At 44.9% G+C, this 21,265-nt stretch overlaps 1 protein-coding gene across 1 annotated transcript in view; it reads left to right on the top strand.

The window, feature by feature from the left end:
* The window catches only part of PTPN13 (protein tyrosine phosphatase non-receptor type 13), a 215,123-nt gene that overhangs the window by 126,411 nt on the left and 67,447 nt on the right, over window positions 1–21,265 (top strand). Inside the window, exons 12-19 of the mRNA XM_084855555.1 lie at window positions 797–971; window positions 2,428–2,581; window positions 4,583–4,721; window positions 6,766–6,918; window positions 9,052–9,234; window positions 10,897–11,059; window positions 17,145–17,568; window positions 18,925–19,022. Of these exons, the coding sequence (XP_084711681.1) occupies window positions 797–971; window positions 2,428–2,581; window positions 4,583–4,721; window positions 6,766–6,918; window positions 9,052–9,234; window positions 10,897–11,059; window positions 17,145–17,568; window positions 18,925–19,022 (1,489 nt within the window). The remainder of the gene's footprint in view (window positions 1–796; window positions 972–2,427; window positions 2,582–4,582; window positions 4,722–6,765; window positions 6,919–9,051; window positions 9,235–10,896; window positions 11,060–17,144; window positions 17,569–18,924; window positions 19,023–21,265) is intronic.

The following is a 21,265-nucleotide window of genomic DNA, read 5'->3' on the forward strand; positions in this document are numbered from 1 at the left end:
GTTCAGTCCCCAGCATCTCCAGGTAGGGCTGGAAAAACCCCTGCCTAAAACCCTGTAGAGCTGCTGCCAGTCAGTGTTGATGATACTGGGCTAGATGGACCAAGGGTCTGACTTAGTATAAAGCAGCTTCCTATGTTCCTGTCTTATTTTCCACCGACATTCTGAAGTGAGAGAATTTCAGGAGGACTGAACATGTTTGGGGGTTTGTTTTTTTCTGAACATGAAGATCAACTTTTAGTCTGCCCAACATAAAGAGCACAATCCAGTCAATACTTAAGCACTTTTAAGTCCCATTGATTTCAGTGAAGAGAGTTGAGCTAGCAGCTCTCCCATTGAAATCAGTGTGACTTTGAAGCACCTAACTTTGTCTGGCTTGTTCCCCATGTTGTGATGTCTGAATTCAGCGAGGGTGGGTGGACAGCAACCCTAAAACAAGCCACTGATTCTGGTTGGTTTGTTCGGACATTACAACAAGCTGTGCCAGTGAGGGTAATTATGTAAATCTGGCCAGCACATGCAGGGTGGTTAACGAGCCACAGTGGCTTATTAACCATCCTGCGATCATGCCAACTGGGTCTATGTGTGCTGTCTGTGTGATGCTGTTGTAAATTAAATGTGTCGCTCCTTTAAATTGTTTTGATAAGCTGTAATTTGCCTTGAGCCCTCTTGTAGTGGAAGGGTGGGTTCTAAATTTAAAAAAATTAATAGGGTGGCATTCACCGCTCATTACACAATCCTCGGGGTGCAGCTCTTCAACTTTGTGATGGCAGGTGGTATTTTGCTTCATGAACTACAGAACAAGAAAGGAAAAAATGAAGACAGTCGCCGGAAAGTAAATGTCATGCTTTTAAGTGGGCAGAGGCTGGAACTCACCTGTGACACCAAGACTGTGTGCAAAGATGTGTTTGATATGGTCGTGGCACATATAGGTTTAGTGGAGCATCACTTGTTTGGCTTGGCTACTTTGAAAGGTAAGAACACTATTCTGTCGTGGGCTGGCACATGCATGCACATTGGTCTCTTGATGATAATAGCAGCAAGTGTCACCTTGCATGTATGAATGAAGCATCACAGATCAAACATCACAAACAGAATTTCCATATCATCTCAGGACCAAACTGCATATTACGACGGAGGTGTACGAATGCATCTTGGTCACTTTAAAATTATCTCCAATAACAGCTGCTGGGGCCTCTAATTCAGATCTGTCTAGAGGAGGAAATTGCCCCACTCACACACTGTGATTTCAGTAAGCCACCATGACTTAAATAAGCATGGCTTATTTTGATCATGCAACCTGGCCCAATGGGCATTAACTCTTTTCCCCCTGTAGCTGACATTTACCCAAGTGACAAAAACACATAGGCACACAAGCCATGCCCATATGTTTTTGATACAATGATAGCCTCAGGGGGTAATTTTCATTGAGAAAATGGAATGGGGGTGAAACAGTTAAACTCCTTTCCCTCCCACCCCTATATCTCCTTGTCCCAGCGCCATGTTCCTGATACAGATTGGGTGGACCCACAGCTTTCCAAGCTGCTCTTGGAAAGACTCTTAAAGAGACAGAGATGCATTCGTGCATCTCCCTCATAATGTGTAGTTTAACCCCCAAACACAATGGGCCCATTCACACATACTTAAGTGTCTTGGGCTGGTCAAGATCTATTAGTTTTCTTAAAGCCTGGTGCCTATGTTGTACTCCATCCGGCGCCAGGTGAAGACCTTTTTATTCTCCCAGTATTTTAGTATTTTAGCTTCCTAGTCTTTTAGCTTTGGTGTTTTAAATCTGTATTTTAAATCTCTTCATTGCTGCTAGGTTTTATTCTGGTTGTACTGTTTGATTGAGGTTTTAAGCTTTCATATTTTATATTGTTTTATGCTGCACTTTGTGGTTTTAATTTTTGTGAACTGCCCAGAGAGCTTCGCCTATTGGGCAATATAGAAATGAAATTAAATAAATTATATGAAGACTCAGCCAATACTAACAAATTCTTTCAGCCTTGAAGGGTACCTGCAGCCTTCGCACACAAAGATGTAAACATGTAAACTTTGGCCTATTTTCAAACCCCGTCCGCATCTCCAACTCTGTGTTCCTATCATGGCCCACAGCAATTCCACTGCTGTCCAGTTTGCAGTACTTGATGCCGCCAACCCTCCTTGCTTTAAGGAAAGTTAACAATTAATAGCACAATCCTACACATGTCTACTCACTAATAAGTCCCATGGAGTTGAATGGAGCTTACTTTCTTCCAGGAAAGTAGGTATAGGATTTCAGCCTAAGAATCATGTATAGGAGACAGTTAACGATCAAGCAGAAATTACCAGAATTGAGTAAATCCGACCATAGTCTTCTTAAAGGAATAACAGTCTGATGATCAATTATGCCTTATTAATGATTTGTTGTTGTTTCTCTTTTGATGACAGAAAATGAATTTTTCTTCATCGATCCAGAGCTGAAACTAACTAAAATAGCTCCTGAAGGCTGGAAGGAAGAACCGAAGAAAAAGAACAAAAACACAATGACCTTCACCTTGTTCTTCCGCATTAAATTCTTTGTGGATGATATTAGCTTGATTCAGTGAGTCCAAGCATTCTGCTTTTAAATCCTCCTTCCACCATGTGTGTGTTCTACTAGGGAATCCAACGTGTGCCATGCGAAGATTCTGTTCTGATTCTCCGCCCACCCGCATGACGGGGTAACAATGAGAAGTTGGTATAGCAGCCTTGTATTTAAGCACTAGCCTGGTCACCACAGGGGACCAGGAATTCCAGGCAAGTGTGTGCCTGAAATTCCAGGCAGGCAAGTGAGTGGGCTTCTGGAGGAGGGATGGATCACTGCATCTCTCCTCTGCAAACCTGCTTGGTTTCCATGGTGGCTACAGAGAAGGAAAATCTCTTCCTCTACAACCACAATGGAGCAGGCTGGTAGAGGGCAGATGGATCACTCTGTTCTTCCTCCACTGGTCTTGTTGGAGGAGAAGCTTCCTCTCCTCCATGGCCAGTGTAGAAGCACAGGGCACTAGCCCATTTGCAGGCTAGGAACTTTTGTGGGTTATTTTCAAGACTCTACTGTAGCATCAGGTTTAAAAAACTGAGCTGTGAAGCAGGCCCCAATTCAATTTGCTCTTCCACCATGAACTCACTAGGTGGCCTTAGGCAATCTGCTTTCTCTTGGCCTCAGACAGCCTTCCAGGGTTGCTGAAAGGATTAGAGATAATGACCTAGTTCATATGATCAAAATAAGCCACTGTGGCTTATTTAAACCTTATTTAACCCCACAACAGCTCATGGGTTATTGGAAGGTTGTTTCCCCCTCCAACAAGCCATGCCATCTGGGATGCATCCAGGCGGTGATATTGGAAATTGCCCCCCGCACACACCGTGATTTAAGTAAGCTGCTGTGACTTAAATAAATAAGCCAGCATGGCTTATTTTGATTGTGCAACCTGGCCCAATGGGTTGGTTCACACATAACATTTTCAGGCCTTCAAGCTATTATTTGGAGGAATGGGTATGAGTCTTATGCTTGCACATTCCCTCCTCCCATTGCATGCCCAGAGTCAATTAGTTACTTTGTGTTTCAGGTAAACTGTCATTTGCCATTAGATCTGAACCACCATACAAACCAGAATTGAAAAGCAGTTTCAAATCGTGGTTTCCTGTCCGGGTTTGGAGGGCATATACCAAACATAGTTTGCCAGTTTGGGTACAATGGAAAACCATGGTTTGTTGGAAGTAGGCAATAGCTAGTTGACTTTGAGCTCATGAAAGGAACCTAAAAGACATTAGAAGTGTCTGGTTTAACCCTTTCTTGGAGGAGGCACAACTGCAAAATATGTTCCTAATGTTCCAAATTGTTCTTTGGAAAACTGCTCCTACATTTGTGATGTATTTTGAACTCCCTATAAAGTGCTGTATAAATACCTACTACAGGGCCTTTTTGATGGTGGCACCCCAGTTCTGGAACTCACCCTGCCCTCAAGGGAGGTTAGACTGGCCCCTTCTCTATGTTTTACATGGGTAGTTAAAACATTTTTATTCTGATAAGCTGTTAGTGTATTGTAATCTTCTCTGCTGTGGATCTCTTTTATTCTGGCTTCTTAAACATTCTCTGGTTTTAATTGTAGTTAGGTTTTAATAATTGTAAACCACCTTGGAGGTCCTTTTCAGGCCCCAAAGGTGGCATATAAGGGTGTTGATAAACAAACAAATAAATAAAAGGTGTTATTATGATGATTCATTGTGGGCTATTGCACCGTCCACTTGCACCCAAGTGTGAGCTTGGTACAAGGTTCTCCCACTGCAGACCTTAACCGGCTTACTCAGAGAGCATCTGTATGGAACACTTGGCTATGAACTAAAATGCAGCTGGTAGCAACCTCTGTGCGCATGGGGTCCTCACAATTGGTAGTCATTTTTACCATATTCCCTCAGCTGCACTGATGAGCTGATCAAACAGCAGAGTACAGTGGTTTGGTGCAAAAGAGAATCATCACCGCGGTTAATCAGTATATAATTATTATTTCCACACCACATTTTCTGTGGTATTTCTCCCCCCCCCTTTTTTTTTTTTGGCCAGGCATACTCTGACATGTCATCAATATTACCTGCAGTTAAGGAAAGATCTCCTGGAGGAGAAGATGCACTGTGATGATGAGACAGCTTTATTACTAGCTTCACTGGCCCTCCAGGCAGAATATGGAGATTACCAAGCTGAAGTAAGGGTGTTCTTTCATCTGTGGGCAACCTTCTAATCCTGCTTTCCAATTCCTGTGCCTGCTGTGTGGCTTAATACATCTCAGTTGTTTTGGATACTCGAAAGTGCTATATAAATGCCTGTTATTTGGTTCAGTAGATTTGCTTCTTTGACGCAGAGGAGGTAGAACACAAATAGGCCTTCCAAATGGAGCTGTTTTTCAGCTATAGAATCAGGATCCGGATCTAGTAACTAGAATGGCTTCTCCATTCATGGTCTTGAGGCCAATGTGATCTGGTTCTTTGTGGTCTTAATGCAATGCTAAAGGGCAGAGAGAAGTTCCCTGTTGATGTCTCAGAAGATCAGACTTAACCAACAGGGTGGTGTTTCCAAAACATCTGACATCTAATGCATTCTTGCTTCTGAATTAAAAGTGGAGGCATGCTCTAATCCAATAACCTCAAAGCTTTTTTTTTAGTGTGTCTTGAGATGTGCAGAAACACAACAACACATCTCTTCTGAGGCTGGACAGTTCTACTGTGTCTCCGTGCCAGCCAGGATGGAATGATTTGATCACTCCTGAGGCAGAGGCGTAGTTGGGGATGGGCAGTTTGCTGATAGGAAAGAGGCAAGACCAAAGCAGTTGCTCATTCAGAGGCACAGCGGACATCCCCCTCTGTCGGTGGTGTCTTCGGGCTCATTCACATAATGCTAAAAGACAGGTTGCTTACCTGTAACTATAGTTAATTTTTGTGAACTGCCCAGAGAGCTTTGAATATTGGGCGGTATAGAAATGTGATGATAGATAGATAGATAGATAGATAGATAGACAGACAGACAGACAGATCATCAAGTGGTCATCTATACAGTCACATGTATGGGTTCTGTGACCGCCCAGAGCTCCATTTACAGGAAACATGTAAAGCTAGGTTAGAGTTTTGGCAGGTACCACAAGGGGCATGGCTCCAACCTTCCTGCTTAGTTCCATTTCTGACCACCATAGTGGCCATATAAAGGAAGTGAGAGCGAAAAAGCACAGATACAAAGGTTCCCAGACCAGGGTGGGTTGTGAGACTACTGCTCAAAGAACCATAGTTCCAGGTAAGCAGTCTTTTGTACTGTCTTTTGTATTTGTGGTCTCTGTGCAGTCCCACGTATGGGTAGAGTAGTAAGCTTACTTACCGGAGGTGGGGCAGATGCTTAGAAGCCAAAAAGCTGATCATAGCCCTTCCAAAGGAAGCATCCATGCCAATACTGACATCAGGTCTGCAGTGATGGATGGATGTAGAGAGGGCTGTCACCAAGTGGCAGCAGGTCAAAGGTCTGCCAGCACATCTCCCCAGAAGAAAGCTGTAGATCAGGGTTGGGCATAAGAACATAAGAAGAGCCCTGCTGGATCAGACCAAGGTCCATCTAGTCCAGCATTCTGTTCACACATGGCCAACCAGCTGTTGACCAGGAACCCACAAGCAGGACATGAGTGCAACAGCACCCTCGCGCCCGTGTTCCACAGCAACTGGTGTACATAGGCTTCCTGACTCTGATACTTGTGGCCCTCGAGATGTTTTGGGCCATAACTCCCATCAGCCCTAGCCAGCATCACCAGTGGTGAGGGATCATGGTAGTTGTAGGTGAATACATCCAGAAACCCACAAGTTGCCCACCCTTGCTGTAGATGCTGCAGCAGCCCTGGTGGAGTGTGCTTTGACTGTTTCCAGAGAGTTTTGCCAGCAGATAGCAGAGGTGGACAGTCAAGAAAATGCACCAAAAGAAATGCCAGGTGGAAACCAGTGGGGCCCTCATAGTAGAGGAACAGAAAGTCAGGATAAAAATATTCCAAAGAAATAAAAAAAAATTCAGTTATTGGACAGATTTATGTCTTGTAGCACACTAGCAGTTCTCTCCCTGCACTATACTGTATCCTGACCTGCAGTTTGGACATTACTGTAACCACTTCATGATTCTGCCATTCATACATTACCTGCGTGGCATAACATCCAGCTACAGACAAGTTGGGTTATCAAGTTTATGGACTCTTAATCTCACTCCAGTGTTTCTGCTTGTAGGTGCATGGCCTATCCTATTTCAGAACAGAGCACTATTTACCACCTAGAGTGATGGAAAACCTGGACCTGTCTAATATCAGAGAAGAATTGCCAAAACTTCATAGTAATTATGCTGGTGCTTCCGAAAAAGAGGCTGAATTGGAATTTCTTAAGGTTAGTATAGGCGGTTACATGTGGAGCCCATCGATTTTCATAAGAAGTTTGCCATCGAAGTGAATGGGTGGAAGAAAGCCAACTGGAAAGAGAGAGCATAGGAAAGCCATGTCATGCATTTCCGAAAAGCCCAGTTCAAGAGTGTCCTCACTGCACGTCTGTAACATTTGAAGGGGGGATGCATGTATAAATGGGGAACATTCACTCTCTCAGGGTCTGCGATAGGCTGGGGCTTTTCCTACATGGATCACCCCTTCAAATACTGAAGAACACATATGGTTGACACACCATAAAGCAGCCTTCTCCAACCTGGTGCACTCCAGATGTTTTGAACTGCAACTCCCATCATTCCCAGCCTGCATGTGTTGCAGTCCAACACAACTGGAGGGCACCAGGTTGGGGAAGACTGCATTATGGAAATGTGGGTATTTGTCAGTGCTGGCTCCCAGTTTTGGGGGGCCTTGAGCAATATACCCTTGGCAGGCGCTCCTCCTTGAATGCATCCACCACCTCCTCCGTGCCACCGCTACCACTGCCCATTAATTTGCCCTCTTCCTCTGAGCCAGATCCTCACTGCCGTCCCTGTCATGCCTTCCCCTGATGCCATAGTCTCAGAGGAAGAATCTGATTCAGAGATAGAAGGATCTGATTTATGGCATAGTCAAGGTATGGAATATCAGGGTGCTGGGAATTCGTCTCTGCCTGGTTTCACGGAAGAATGCATTCGGGGGAGGCCACTACTCCTTCTCAACTACAGCCAGAACTAGCTTTGGGGAAAGCACCTGAGTGCAGTCTCAGCCGAGGAAAAGGCATGCCCAAGGCTGCCTCCTAAGCAATATCAGCAGCTGAAAACGCAAGAGAAAAAACACCTAGTTAGACAGAGTTCTTGACTTCAGGCTAAGATTTCCCATAGGACTAGATTGACAAGCAAGGAATTCTAGTCACCCCACCCCCACATAAAAGCTGGTGCCGAGGCAAAATTGGTTTGTGGGTACAATGTTGCTTTTACCAGGCACTCCTTTGCTTGGACTACACTTGAACCCTGAACTATGAGTCCCATGTCTTTGGACCCTGTCTTGGAATGTACCACTGGACTTTAAGACCCTGTTTCTGGCTGCTGTTTGGATTATCTGAGTTTATTTGAACTTGGGCTCACTAAGGACTCTGATCCATGGACTCTCGTGGAATGCTTGTGTTGGTGTCCTGCTGTGTAATAAAAGGAGTTTGCTGTTTCTTAATGCATGTTTGGTTGCTGGTGTTTCCAGGGATGACGATGCCCAGAAAGAGAGGGCAAGATGGTTGGCAATGGCTACTCTTTCTCCTTGTCCTTGTCTTTGTTTGCACACTTGAAGAGGGTAGGTGAACAAGCAGCAACAGCCAGGAGGAGCAGCTAAAGGGCTGAGGGGGATCCACTGTTGGAATACACGGGCCTTGGCAGCTGCCGGACTATGCCTGACCCCAATACCAGTCCTGGTATCCCTTACTTTATGCAACATAAGAAGCTTAGAACAGGGATGGGGAATTTGTGGCCCTCCGGATGCTGTTGTACTACTACTCCCATCATCCTTCACCATTGGCTATGCTGGCTAGGGCTGATGGGAGTTGCAGTCCACCAACATGGGGTGGGCGGGTGCTACATGTTCATAGAATCATAGAATAGTAGGGCTGGAAGGGGCCTACAACAAGACCATTGAGTCCAACCCCCTGCTCAGTGCAGGAATCCAAGTCAGAGCATCCCCAGCAGGTGGCTGTCCAGCCTCATCTTGAATGCCTCCAGCGTGGGAGAGGCATTCCTACCCCTGTTTCCTACCCTGGCCTTAGAATGTAATTATCCCCTGTTGGATTCCTGCTGATTTCTGCTGACTGGTCTGCAGCCACTGCTTAAAGCTAAGTTGCAGCTGCTTGCAGGTAACCATAGCAATTATCTATCAAAACCACAACCAAGAAATAAAATGTGTGTGAGCCCCTGCATCATAATTTAGACTGCTCAAAGGCACCCTGTGGATGGAGGATGAGTCTGCTTGTAGAGCCTCATTTTCAAACCCTACAGCATCTCTTTGCTCTCATAGTATCCTCACATTCATTTTTCTCCCAAATGCCTCTGCCTGACTCTCTCTCTCTTACTTCGTGTAGATTTGCCAAAGGCTGACGGAATATGGTGTTCACTTTCTTCGGGTGTTGCCAGAGAAAAAATCTCAGACTGGAATTTTGCTGGGAGTCTGCCCCAAAGGAGTTCTAATTTTTGAGGTTCACAACGGAGCCCGTACGCCTGTCCTACGTTTCCCTTGGAGAGAAACAAAGAAAATATCCTTCAGTGTATGTTGGTAACACTTTTCACAGACTCACAGGCTTAACGTCTATCCCCCTCATCCCCTGACCCTGGTTGAGTTACCCACGTCATTCAAAGTACGGTGTGCCAAAAGCAAAGAGCAGGATGATACCAGGTGCTCCACGTTCTGCAGCAAGTCGTTGAGTAATATAAACCAGATTGGTCAAGCAGCAAGCCAAGCTGTATGAAGCAAAAGAAGCTGAACTGGGGGGAGGTGGAGAAATGGGTTATTACAGAGCCTGATAGAACAGAATTCCTTCTGGACATGAGGAACCTCATCCACCAAAGACCAGTAATAGGAAAAAAAAATACAATGTGGTTCTTCTGAGACTGGACCGCTTCAGAATGCAAGTGTATATGATTGCTTCCTCTCCCCAAGTGTCAACAGTTCCTTATTCATGTCTAGACTGGCCTTCTTCTTGATATGCTATCTTTCTCTTATGCAAGGAGGGTGTGTTTTTGGGGCAAGGGGGGAGTGGAGGAGCATTCAAACATACAGTCTTCCACCTACATTCTAAATGATAGAGGACTGTTCACATGTTTTTTCTGAAGCTTTGAGTCTGCCCAGCATAATGACCACCATCCATCCAATAGTTAAGCACATCAGTCCCAATGATTTCAATTAAAGAGTTAAGCAGATGTGGCCATCTCTTCCATTGAAATCAGTGTGCCTTAGACGCGATTAACTTTGCCTGGATTGTGTCCCATGTTTTCATCACTTACTCCTCCCCTTCCATCCAAGATCCCATCTCTAGTGATGCCTAATGGCCCTCTTGCAGAGTAGAATTTCTGACACTGAGATAATTTTCTATATTTGAAATGGGGTGTACACTCTAATGTGTGAATGGCAAAGCAAGTGCCATGTGTGCACACTATTTTATATGTTTAAAAACGGCGCATGGCAGGCAACACGTTGAATAAGCCTATTGTGATTCTCTTGTGATTCCCAACAACAAGTGATGAATAATGAAAGCAACAGATTTAGGTTTCATAGGTGATGTTAAATGTGTGTATTTAGCATGAGTGTTGATAGATAGATAGATAGATAGATAGATAGATAGCAAGCAGCTGTGGGGTAATGGTGAGCACGATCAGGAATGTGGCATGCAGGGAGGGGGAATTTAACCCTTGCCTCGTGAGCTGCAGCCTTAATGAAAATCCCCCTCACCAAAGCTGCTGCTCACCCCAGGAGACACGTATGGTGCTAATGAGAGCTTCCCTCCTGCACCAGATAGTAGCTGGAGTGGGGAGTGGGGGATATTTTTGTCAGGACCATGGCACAGGAGGAAAGAATTAAACTTCCCTCCCTGATCCTGTTTGCCCCTCTCCCCCAATATCTGCTCTTGAAAGAATTTCAAATGTCCACATTACATGCTTGCACACATTTAGTGTTGCATTTAGATCAGTCCTTATATAATACCTAGCCATGGGGTGTGCTGTGATTTTATTTTCTACGCCTCCATTCTAGAGTAACTTTAGTTGATAACAACAGACCGTAGTTGATACAAATGTATTTGATACAACAGACATCCGGCCAGTTTGCCATCACAAGTTTTCTTCCGATTTGAATAATGATGAGTATTTTTCCCAAGCTTGGTAAGCAGACCTGTTTTCCATTTCCTTTTATCTATCTGTTTTCCACACTGCAGAAGAGGAAGATAACTCTGCAAAACACGTCTGATGGCATAAAACATGCATTCCAAACAGACACCAGCAAGGCCTGCCAGTACTTGCTCCAGCTCTGCTCTTCGCAGCATAAATTCCAGCTCCAGATGAGAGCCAGGCAAAGTAACCAGGATGCTCAGGAAATTGGTAAGTGCTCACTGATGTACCTACTCCGGTTGTTGCTGTCCTCGTTATGAACATCAGAAGCTTCATTGTGGTGATTCATACAGTGTCGATGTGCTGGACCTCTGACTGAGGAAGAGAGAGGTGCTCCCACTGGAAACAACTCTGGGCAGAGCCACATCTCTGAGAACCTAAGAGGAGCCCTGCTGGGTCAGAGCAAAGGTCCATCAAGTCTCACATCCTGTTTCCTGCAGCGGCCAACCAGAGGCCTCCAGGAAGGCAGTAGCACGTTATTGCACTCCGGCAACCAGTGTACAGAGGCATGCTGCCTCTGAACCTGGGGCTTCATTTAGGCATTGTGACTGGTAGCCACTGATGATCTTATCCTCCATGAATCTGTCTAATCCCCTTTTAAAACCTTCGAAGCTCATGGCTCACCCTTTTCCCCTTCTCTTGTGATGTCTAGTGAGTAAGAAGATGTAGGGCAGGGATGTGGAAGCTCAGCCTCAGGGCCAAATTCCATTTCGGAGAAGCTCTTGAGGGCTGCATTCCAGGGTTGGGCGGCACCAAAGGGGGAAGGACCAAGACACCAACATGTTTTAGCTTAAAGCTCTTACTGCCAGTGTCATCGTGGAGCCAGGGCTCCCAGGGATGCAGCACTGGCATTTCTTAATTAGCAGGGACGCCGACATCACCTTCCACCCCCTCAAAATTCCTTATTCCCTCTGTGCTTAGCTGCAATCCTCCCAGTAGTTGGGGAGAAATGAATTTTCCCAGCAACAATGTATTGTTCCCTATAGTAATGCAAAGTATCTTGGGGTGGCTTGGTCTTGAATGGGCAATTAAAACCGATTCGCCTTACAAAAGACCTGCTCTCCTGGAGGAGATGCAAGCTGCTAGAATTGCTTTGTTGAGATGGATCAACACAGCTGGAGGCCTTTTTGAACTCTCCTTGGGGATGTGTCTATGGGTCCACACATCCCCAGTGGGTCATGATGAGCGACTGCACTTCAAAATTTCCCACTATACTACTGCTTACTCCCAGTAACTGAGCCTTAGGAAAGGTATTTCAACCTTTCAGAATGGGAAAGAATGTACAAAAGCCAAAAAACTGCCAAACAGAGGTCAGGGGGAAGAGGATAGGGCCTGAGGAAGGGAGCATGGCCATCTGGGGAACCCAAGAGGGCTGAATTGGGATGCCAGGTGGCCCACAGCCTGAGGTTCAACACATAGAGCATCAAGTTTCTCCCCTCCCTCCATCACAGATGGAAGTGGAATGGGGAGCAAGGAAACTAGAGGCAATAATGTCACATCACAGGAAGGACACAGGAGCGGCATTTTCAGTGGCAGCCACACATCTACCGTAACTCTTATGTCCATTGTAAGAGCCGGTCCAGACAATCTTATCAGCCCATTTGCTTATGCAAATTACTGACTTCAGGAGTAGGAGAAGGGGAATCCAGAGTGAATTTGTGGCCCTTCGTCCATGGTTTAAAAAAATCAAGTTTTCTGTTCGCAGTCTGTGATCTTACACAGATTTCCTCCGCCAGTCGTACTCTGCTAATGGGAGTTGTTCATTTGTATCTGCAATTTATTGGTACACATAAATCAGGTGGTGAGTCAACTGAACGATCTCTGAGATGGGTTTGCAAGATATCAGTTATCCTAGATAACATCTCCCTAATTCCCTTCACCTCTTGATTTGTTTACTTGTTCAATGGGTGAATCAGAGACTTATCTGGGTCGAAAAGAAAAGAAGTACCAGGGCTATAATTCAGTGCTACTTCTTTCTCATCTCTGGATTAGCAATTATGTGAACAGTAACAATGATCTATTATGAATGTGGTTTATTTTTATTTATTTAGTGAACTTACATTCTGCCTTTCTTCCATTGTGGAATTCAAAACTGCATACATGAGGTTCCAATGCTCCCATCCAGGCATTGACCACACCCAGACCTGCTTAGCTTCAGCACACTTGCTACATCATGAGCCCCCATCCTTGCCTAGGGACCTGAGACAGCACATTGGTCAATTCCGACTGGCAGAAGCTCTGCTGGGTCTCTGGAAGACATTCTTCCCAGCTCTGCTACCTGGAGGTGCTGGGGATTGAATCCAGGACCTTGCATGTGCAAAGCTGTGTTGCCTCTCATATGCACACTCTCAGATATGCATGCCATATTTCTGGCATGTGTAGAGTGAGCATGATGTAGAATTCTTGCAACTGTACAGTGACACATTCATGACTCAAAATAGCAATCAGAGGAATATGCCCGGCATCTGTTCCTAGTTTATGAGTAGATGGTTGATTCAGGATAATGGTAGCCATGAGTCAACTGCTGTTGCATGAATCTCAGTTATCTCTTATCTCAGAAACATGCCTTTACCTTTAGCTACCCCAGTGAAAACTGAGCCTGTTAAATGTTACTGCTAAAAAATGTATAGAGCAGTAAATTGCACATGGACAAAGGACTGAGCATGAACGTTGGCATTCGGTCCTTGCCACATATAGACAGTGGCATAGTGGAGCCAGGGCCTGCAGGGTTGAAGCACCAGGACTTTTTGATTAGCAGGGATGATGACGTCATCTGCTACCCCTCTCAGACAACCCTGTTCCCTCTGAGCTTAGCTGCAATCCTTCCAGTAGCTGGGGCAAAATGAATTTTCCCAACCACAATATATTATTCCATATAGTAATGTAAAGTAGTTTGGGTTGGCTTGGTCTTGAATGGGCAGTTAAGATCCATTAGCTTCAGATGGAGATGAAAACAGCTAGAACTGGTGCATTGACTTTAAGATATAATTTCTTTATTGTATTTATTATTAACATTTATATACTGCCATATCTGCTAAAAAGTCAGCAAGGTGGTTTATATACAGTTTTAAACAATAAACTGTTTCTCCCTGGTGCTGGGAAAAGAAACACCTGGAAAATCTTGAGCTGGTTGTCTTATGCTGTTTGGAAATACATTGGGCCAGTTCATGCAATCACCACAGCCCACCATGGCTTATTTAAGCCATGGTGGGTTGCAGTGCGTGCTAGCGGCCATTTTGAATATTCAACCCTCAGTGGGGGGTTGCCATGGTTTGTTGTGTCATCCAAACCTGGGCGGCAGGGATTGTTTGAGGGTTAAACAACCCTCAAATTACCTATGGTCTGTTGTAGGGTAGTTTGAAGGTTATTTAACCCTGAAACAACTTCTGCCACCCAGGTTCGGATGACACAACAAACCATGGCAACCCTCACTGGTGCTTCATTGTCAGGGTGGACACTGAGCCCGTAGAATCCCAGAGTAGTTCTGATTCGGAGGAAGAGCAGTCGCTCCTGGGAGAGGAGCGTGCCCCTTTTTCCCAGGGCCCGCAGCTGACAGAGATTCCTCCCACCCACATTCCTAGATTAGAAAGCAGTCCAGGGAGTGACCCAGCACCGATAGCAGACTGGTTGGATGCGCGGCGCAGACACAGAGAGCGGCACCAAATGGAGAGCGCGGAAAGGAAGCGTAGCGCCCGGTTGGCGCTCAAAGAACAGTTGCGCCCAGAGGATCCAAGGAAAAAGGGGAGGGATTCTCCCTAGTCCTTATATTCAGGGGTCTGCCAGTAATTGCCTTTCAAACGGGGACCAACTGTTCCAACTTAGGGCATAGGGATGCTGCTGCTCAGATCTAGTTGCTACCTGTAGAGTTGTAAGTTGTAAAAGAAGAATAAAGCTTTGAAAAGAATCCCTTTGTCTGCGTCTGGACTTGGCTACTGGATTAGACTGAGAGAGCCCTCCAAGGAGCCCTTGACATTCATATTCAGAATGGCTGCAGGCATCACTGCAATTTACGATGGATTAAATAAGCCAAAGTTTGCTGTGGTGATCATGTGAATCCAGTCATTGTGTCCTCCCACCTCTGTCATGCAGTCTCAAGTCTCTCCAGCCAAAGTCCAACAAGTTAACCACTACACTGGCCTTTGCCAGCTCACTATTCTATAACTGTCAGCTGATCCTAATACATTGAGTATTATGCTATGCAATGCATTTCATCTTTGTGTGTGTGTGTGTCAAACACAACACACACAAAGACATAGATAGATGTAGATCACCACAGCTGCCCGCATTTTTGGACTCTCCTTTGGGGGCCTGGTTATGGGAACTGTCATAATTAATGCCTGCACTTCAAAATTGACCACTAGGCTGCTGCATATAGGCATTGTCCACGTGCATGTGTACATACCTAGATAATACAAATGAGAGAAAATTTGCAGAGCAGATTTGGTTATTGAGTGAGAAGCTAACAAAGAGATGATAGCTCAGAGGAGAAAGTTCACCCTGTGGTGTCTGCCAAGAACCCAGCTGACAAGGTCTTATGGTGCATGAGGAGGAGGATTAGTTACAAATGGAGAGATAATGGTTTCTTTCATGTACAAACCTTTGTAAGAAGAGTCTTGTGTACAGCACTGGGCACTGAGCTTAAAGAACAGAGATTCAAATTCTTGAAAGAGTGCAAAGGAGGACTTGTAAAGATTAGCTGAAGATTAAGGGTTACACAGAAAGGCTTCAAAGAACTGAGCGCATTCATACTAGATAAAGTAGAGAGTATGCAATTATGGTGTATGTGTTTAAAGAGCCTCCCAGCTCAGTCCTATGTGTGTGCATAGGAGTTTTGGTCTTAGCCAAAAGTCCTGCTCATCCTAAAACAGGATGACAAGCTGTGAAGTTTGTTTGCCTGCTTACTTACAGTATTTATTTTAGTTCTGGGCCAAACTTTCAAATTGTGAAAAGCTCGGCCCAAATTTGGGGGTTGGGGGAGACTGCCTCTCATCTTTTGAAATGTGGGGGACCTTGCAAACTTGGGGAGGGGTTCTGAAACCTATCAGAGTTCTTGGAGCTCTTTTAGGTTAGCAGCTGTTGTTTTAGATCTCCCCAAATAACCCCCAGAATGGGGCATAGCCACTAGCCCTATGGATCTTCAGGAGCTCTGGTAAGCTTTGTCTCCCCACTACTACCAAATTCAGACCCCACGCCCTTGAAAAGAGCTGAAATGTCCCCTCGCTTTCATAGGCTGTGAATAGGACTGCAAAAGAGTGGGGCATTTTCACGCAGCCCTATAATTATTCATTTTTCTTAAAATATATCCCATCCCTTAATCAAGTAGATTTCCAAGGTGGCCAAAGACTACGAAGACATAAAACCCAATGTAACTATAAAACCTCAGCAATAAAACAATCAACAGCTCATTATGAAGAGCCACAGTTCAGAGCTTTGGTTCATGTTAATGAGAGCAGTAGCGTCTTTACGTTCCCCACCCCCTGTAAAGGGAAGCCTAGAGAGGCGTTCCAAAGGTGAAGTGTCACAACCAAAAAGGCTCTGTTCCTTTTTGAACACTCCCACCAAAACACCTCAGAAGGGGGCAGGGGAATCTGAACAAGGCCTCTGAAGAACACCTTAAAGCTCAGACCATTCATGTGAAAGTAGGTGGGCCTCCAGGTACCCAGGTCCAAAACCATTTAGTGTTTTAAAGGTTAAGACTAGCACTTTGAACTGTGTCCAGAAACAAATCAGTAACCAGTGTAATTCTTTAAGGCCTGGGAATGCAACTATTACTGCCTGTTCTTAGAACCAAGGGTTCAAAAAGGAGCAGAGCCTTTTTGGTTATGGCACCTCACCTTTGGAACACCTCTTTAGGTTCCTCTTGTGATCCTGGGGTGGGGATTGTAAAGATGGTACTTCCCTCATTAATGTGAACCTAGCTGCTGTATTTTGTATCACTTGTAGTTTCCAAATGGCCTTTGAAGGCAGCCCCTCTTTGTCCCGTCCCACCTGCATGACATTGTGGTCCCAAGCTTTATTAGGGGCCCTCGTTCATTGCTTTTTCCTGAAGAAAGAGAGTAGCCAGTTCTAAGTGTGCACATAATGTAACATTAAGCCTGACTATCTCCCTGGAATCTCTGTTGGATTGTGGCAATGGAATGTTCCACAGTGTTGTATATGCTGTAGTTGAGCATCAGATCCTTGCAGACCTCTAGGTCAGAGCTGCCATCTTTATTTCTTCTGGGTTTCCCAATGTGCAATGAAGACATTTCTTTTTCTTTTTTTAATGCATGAACCCGGTTCTGTCTTCTTGCAGAGAGAGCATCATTCAGGAGCCTCAACCTCCACACGGATTCTGTGAAGGGGTTTAACATGGGACGCGCCATCAGCACCGGCAGCCTGGCCAGCAGCACCTTGAACAGGCTGGCGGTCCGGCCGTTGTCAGTGCAAGCAGAGATCCTCAAGAGACTCTCCTACTCTGAACTATCCCTCTTCCAGCCTGCCCAAGGCTGTTCCAGAGACAAAAATGAGAAGGCATCGTGGGAGGAAAGACCCAAAATTATGAGCAAATCCTTTCATGACCTCACCCAGAGTCAGGTGACTGTCAGCCCCCTTCGGAAAGATGCTACTGTCTCCATGGCCTCCTCCTCGCACAGAATGGAGGAATTGATGGGGAAAATCTTCCAACAGGTGCCAAAATCCGATACTGAATCAGTGGCTGCAGAAGCAAAACTAAACAAGTAAGAGCCTCTCTCACGCCTTGCCATAATAAGGCTGTTGCAATCCACAGTGCGGGGCTACTTTAATGTGCATCCCTGTGGAGGTAATCCATGCAATAGGTATAATGTTTATCGATTGATTTAACTTATATCCCACCTTTCCACCAAAAATGGTGCTCAAGGCATCTAACAGTAATAAAATCCAGATTAAAAACAAAATCTTTACGCACAAAATCCAATGCTGCATTACCGTTAACCTAAGTGGCGTTGCACTAGCAAAAACTCTCTCTAGCACAATGCCAATAGCACCTGCTGGCATTGACGGTTTTCCCCGGAAAGCTCGCGGTACCAGCGAATTCTGTTGGCTTTGCGCTATAGATAGTTTACACCAGCACAGTGTCATTTATGTAAGCGGTAGACCAGTGTGAGATACTGCCCAGATCCATCAAATCACAACTAAAAACACAACAATATAAAAAAAAATAGACAGCAATGTTTTAAAGCCTTCTGAGCATTGTTTAAAATGCAGGCACTAATGCTTCCAAGCCAGTACTGTGGAGTGGAGGCACAATGAGTGGAGGCACTGTGCATGTCTGGGATAAGACACGAGGCTCTGCACTGTTGCACCCGCTGCATGGACCACCACCACAACTAAGCATTTTTCAGTGGCCTCCCCTAAGAACACTTCCTAACATGCTACAGCAGGCTTCCTCAACTTTGTGCTCTCCAGATGTCTCGGGCTGCAACAGTGGCCATGCTGGCTGGGAATGAGAGAGAGAGAGAGCTTCAGTTATTGGGCGGTATAGAAATGAAATAAATAAATAAATAAGATGGGAATTGCAGTCCAAGACATCTGGAAGGCACCAGGTTAAGGAAGGCTGTACTACAGTCAGTATCTGGGATCATTAGATGATATTAAGTGGCTGGTGTTGTTTGGCTGCAGAGTTCCATCTTGAGTCTTTTTAAAGGTAGAAATTGAGCTTCTGAGCAATTCTGCAATGCTTTACCATTGCTGTATGTGCCTGAACGTTTCACAATCCAGTCAGGGGCTGCTGTATATAAGGAAGTACTATAAGTTTTGTAAAACTGCAGGATTCATTTTCATTCCATCATAACTAAAAATCACTTTGCAACGGGCTGTTTCATATTTATTTCCACGTGCTCTGCCTCCATGCATATAGAATAAACTTCTTCATGTTTCACAGATTTCCACTGCTGTTTTCTTTAATGCAAAGACACATGCATCTTTACACCAGTTCGTGTGTTTTGTGAGTCATATTTTTTATATTATTATTTTACTACATTTTTCCTTTGTCCCCTTCTGCTTCCTCTTTTCCTCTCTGCTTCTTCTTTACTATTTCTTCAACCACCTTTCAGTTCACACTCTCATGCAGGTTTAAATGCCAGCCTAGAAAGAAGGAAAAATGAATCTGACTCATCATCTACTGAAGATACTGGCCAAGCCTACGTTGTAGGTCAGCACTGTTTGATTCAGTAAATTTTTACTATGAAATTTAGAAGTATTATCGAATTTCTAGGAATTCCCTTGCACTGTGCACGTACTTTTGAGTTATTTTTGATGTTGGCTTTTTTCCTCATCAAAAGTGCTAAAGTATCAAAGTGCTTAGCTCCATTTTATAAAAAGCGAAAAGCTTGTTCCCAGATTAGTGTTGCAACAACAGCAAATGCAGTTTAATGATTAAGAGAAGGAGCTGTAAGTTGGTAAGTAGCTGTGAATTCACTGGGACCACCAACAGCAACATCTCCATAGCTGTTACATGATTTTTTTTTTAAGAGGCAGATGCATTCACACATTCCATGTGTACTTTGGTCCTAAGCCAACCCAGTGAATTTTCTGTATGAAAATGCCCCCTCTCTACAAAAGGTATTGCCCCAGTAGGAAAAAAAATGCGTGCATATGTTTTCCTACCAGGCTAAATAGCAGCTGAAGAAGGGTTTTCATCAGCAAAACAGTGTGGGGTGAAAGGTTAGCTTCCTCCTCCCTGCAGTGCACTCACAATCTGGATCACACACCCCACCTCTCTTGACTGCTGTTATATACAAAGATATGGAAATGTGTTAGTGCATCTCTGGCATTGCATGCAGTTTGGCCATTTGTCACTCTCAACTCCTCTTTCATTCTGTCTGTATTGTGGGAATAATAATCCTGGTCAGCTTTATAGGCTTGTTGTAAGGGTTACTGAGAAGATGATGGATCGATGGGTGGATGGGGTAGGGCTGGCTCTATCAGGCAGAGTGAGGTAATGGCATCAGGTGGCAGATGCTGGGGGTGGGGGGCATTGGAGGACAGAGCTTTGTATGCCACACAACCTTTGGGTCCCCTAAACTTGCCTGCTGCCTTAGCTGTGGTGGAGAATGCTATCCCATTACCATTGTAGAAGTAAACTTAAGCTGTCAATCCAGCTGGCTTCCATATGTGGAATGGGGAATCTTGTCCTTTGCCTCAGGCAGCAAAAGGTCTTGGATTGGCCCTGATGGGAAACATGCTGAGCTCTTAGGTAAAGCGCTATTTAAATACGAAGCATCAATGCGATAATAACAGTTGCAGCCTCCTTAAGAGCAGCCTCCCCCAGCCTGGTGCCCTCGAGATGTGTGGGACTGCAATTGCTGGGGGGTGATGGGAGTTGTAGTCCAACACGTCTGGAGGATGCCAGGTTTGGGAAGGCTGTTTTAATAGTACAGCAATTTAGATAAGGATTTCTCAAATGTTGTCATGAGGAGTTTTGCTAAATAGAGTATCTATTGAGCCTTCCTAAGCATAACAGCAGGGAAAGGAAAATACGAAGACATCATCTCTTGTCCTAGGAAGAAAGAGGGAGCAAGATCAAATGAAAAAGGAGAAATTGGCAGTCCGTATGACCTCACATTACTCTTTAAAGTTGTTAAAGGAGGCACCCTGAAGAAGCAAAAAGGCCAAGAAAAGGATCAGTCCAGGTCCATTTGCCCTCAGTATTATCAGTCAACTCAAGGGAGCAGCTGCATTAGAACATATCGCAGCTTGGTGCTTCAGCACCAAAGGGAAAATTCAGGAGAAGTTGCTGACAAAGTAAAGCCAATGTGGTGTGGTGGAGAGACTGCCGGACATTTACTGGGGGAGCTGGTTTCAATCTGCCATGGAGCATGGAGGGCCATGTTGAGCTCATCACCATCCCTGAGCCTAACCTTACTACAGAGGGTTTTTCTGAGGAAGCCCCTTGTGCACCACCCTAAGCTCCTGGGTGAAAAGTTGAGATACAGTCTTCCTTCTCCTTGGTTTCAAATGCAATCCCGAAGCAGGTCACTTTACCCTATGGTTTGGAAATATCACTCCTTGTATACAAAAACTGTTTATTTACTTTTTCTTAAAAATGCAATTTGGTAGATCTGTTCACAGCTCTGTAGATCTAGGCTGTACAGACAACCACATGCTCCTTTGACCTGGAGCCAAGGGTGCTGAGTGCTATGAAAACCAGTATGGTCCAGAGCTTCAATTTCTGAACTTGAGACTGGTACCATTGTGTTCAGGTGACCTTCAGCTCTTCTGTTGACATGCTTTGGGCTACCATCTATATAGGGGATTTCCTCTCCCCAGCACTACCGCCACCTAAACTGCTCCTTCACTGGGGAAACTGCTCCTTCACTGGGCAATCCCACCTATGTGGTTTCTTATTTATAGCAAATACTTATTTTTCTGGGCCTAAAGAACTCTCTGCCACTG

The sequence above is a fragment of the Heloderma suspectum genome, chromosome 5 (genome assembly GCF_057233095.1).
Source record: "Heloderma suspectum isolate Gila_16-S chromosome 5, 16-S_ref, whole genome shotgun sequence".
NCBI classification, from domain to species: Eukaryota; Metazoa; Chordata; class Lepidosauria; order Squamata; family Helodermatidae; genus Heloderma; species Heloderma suspectum.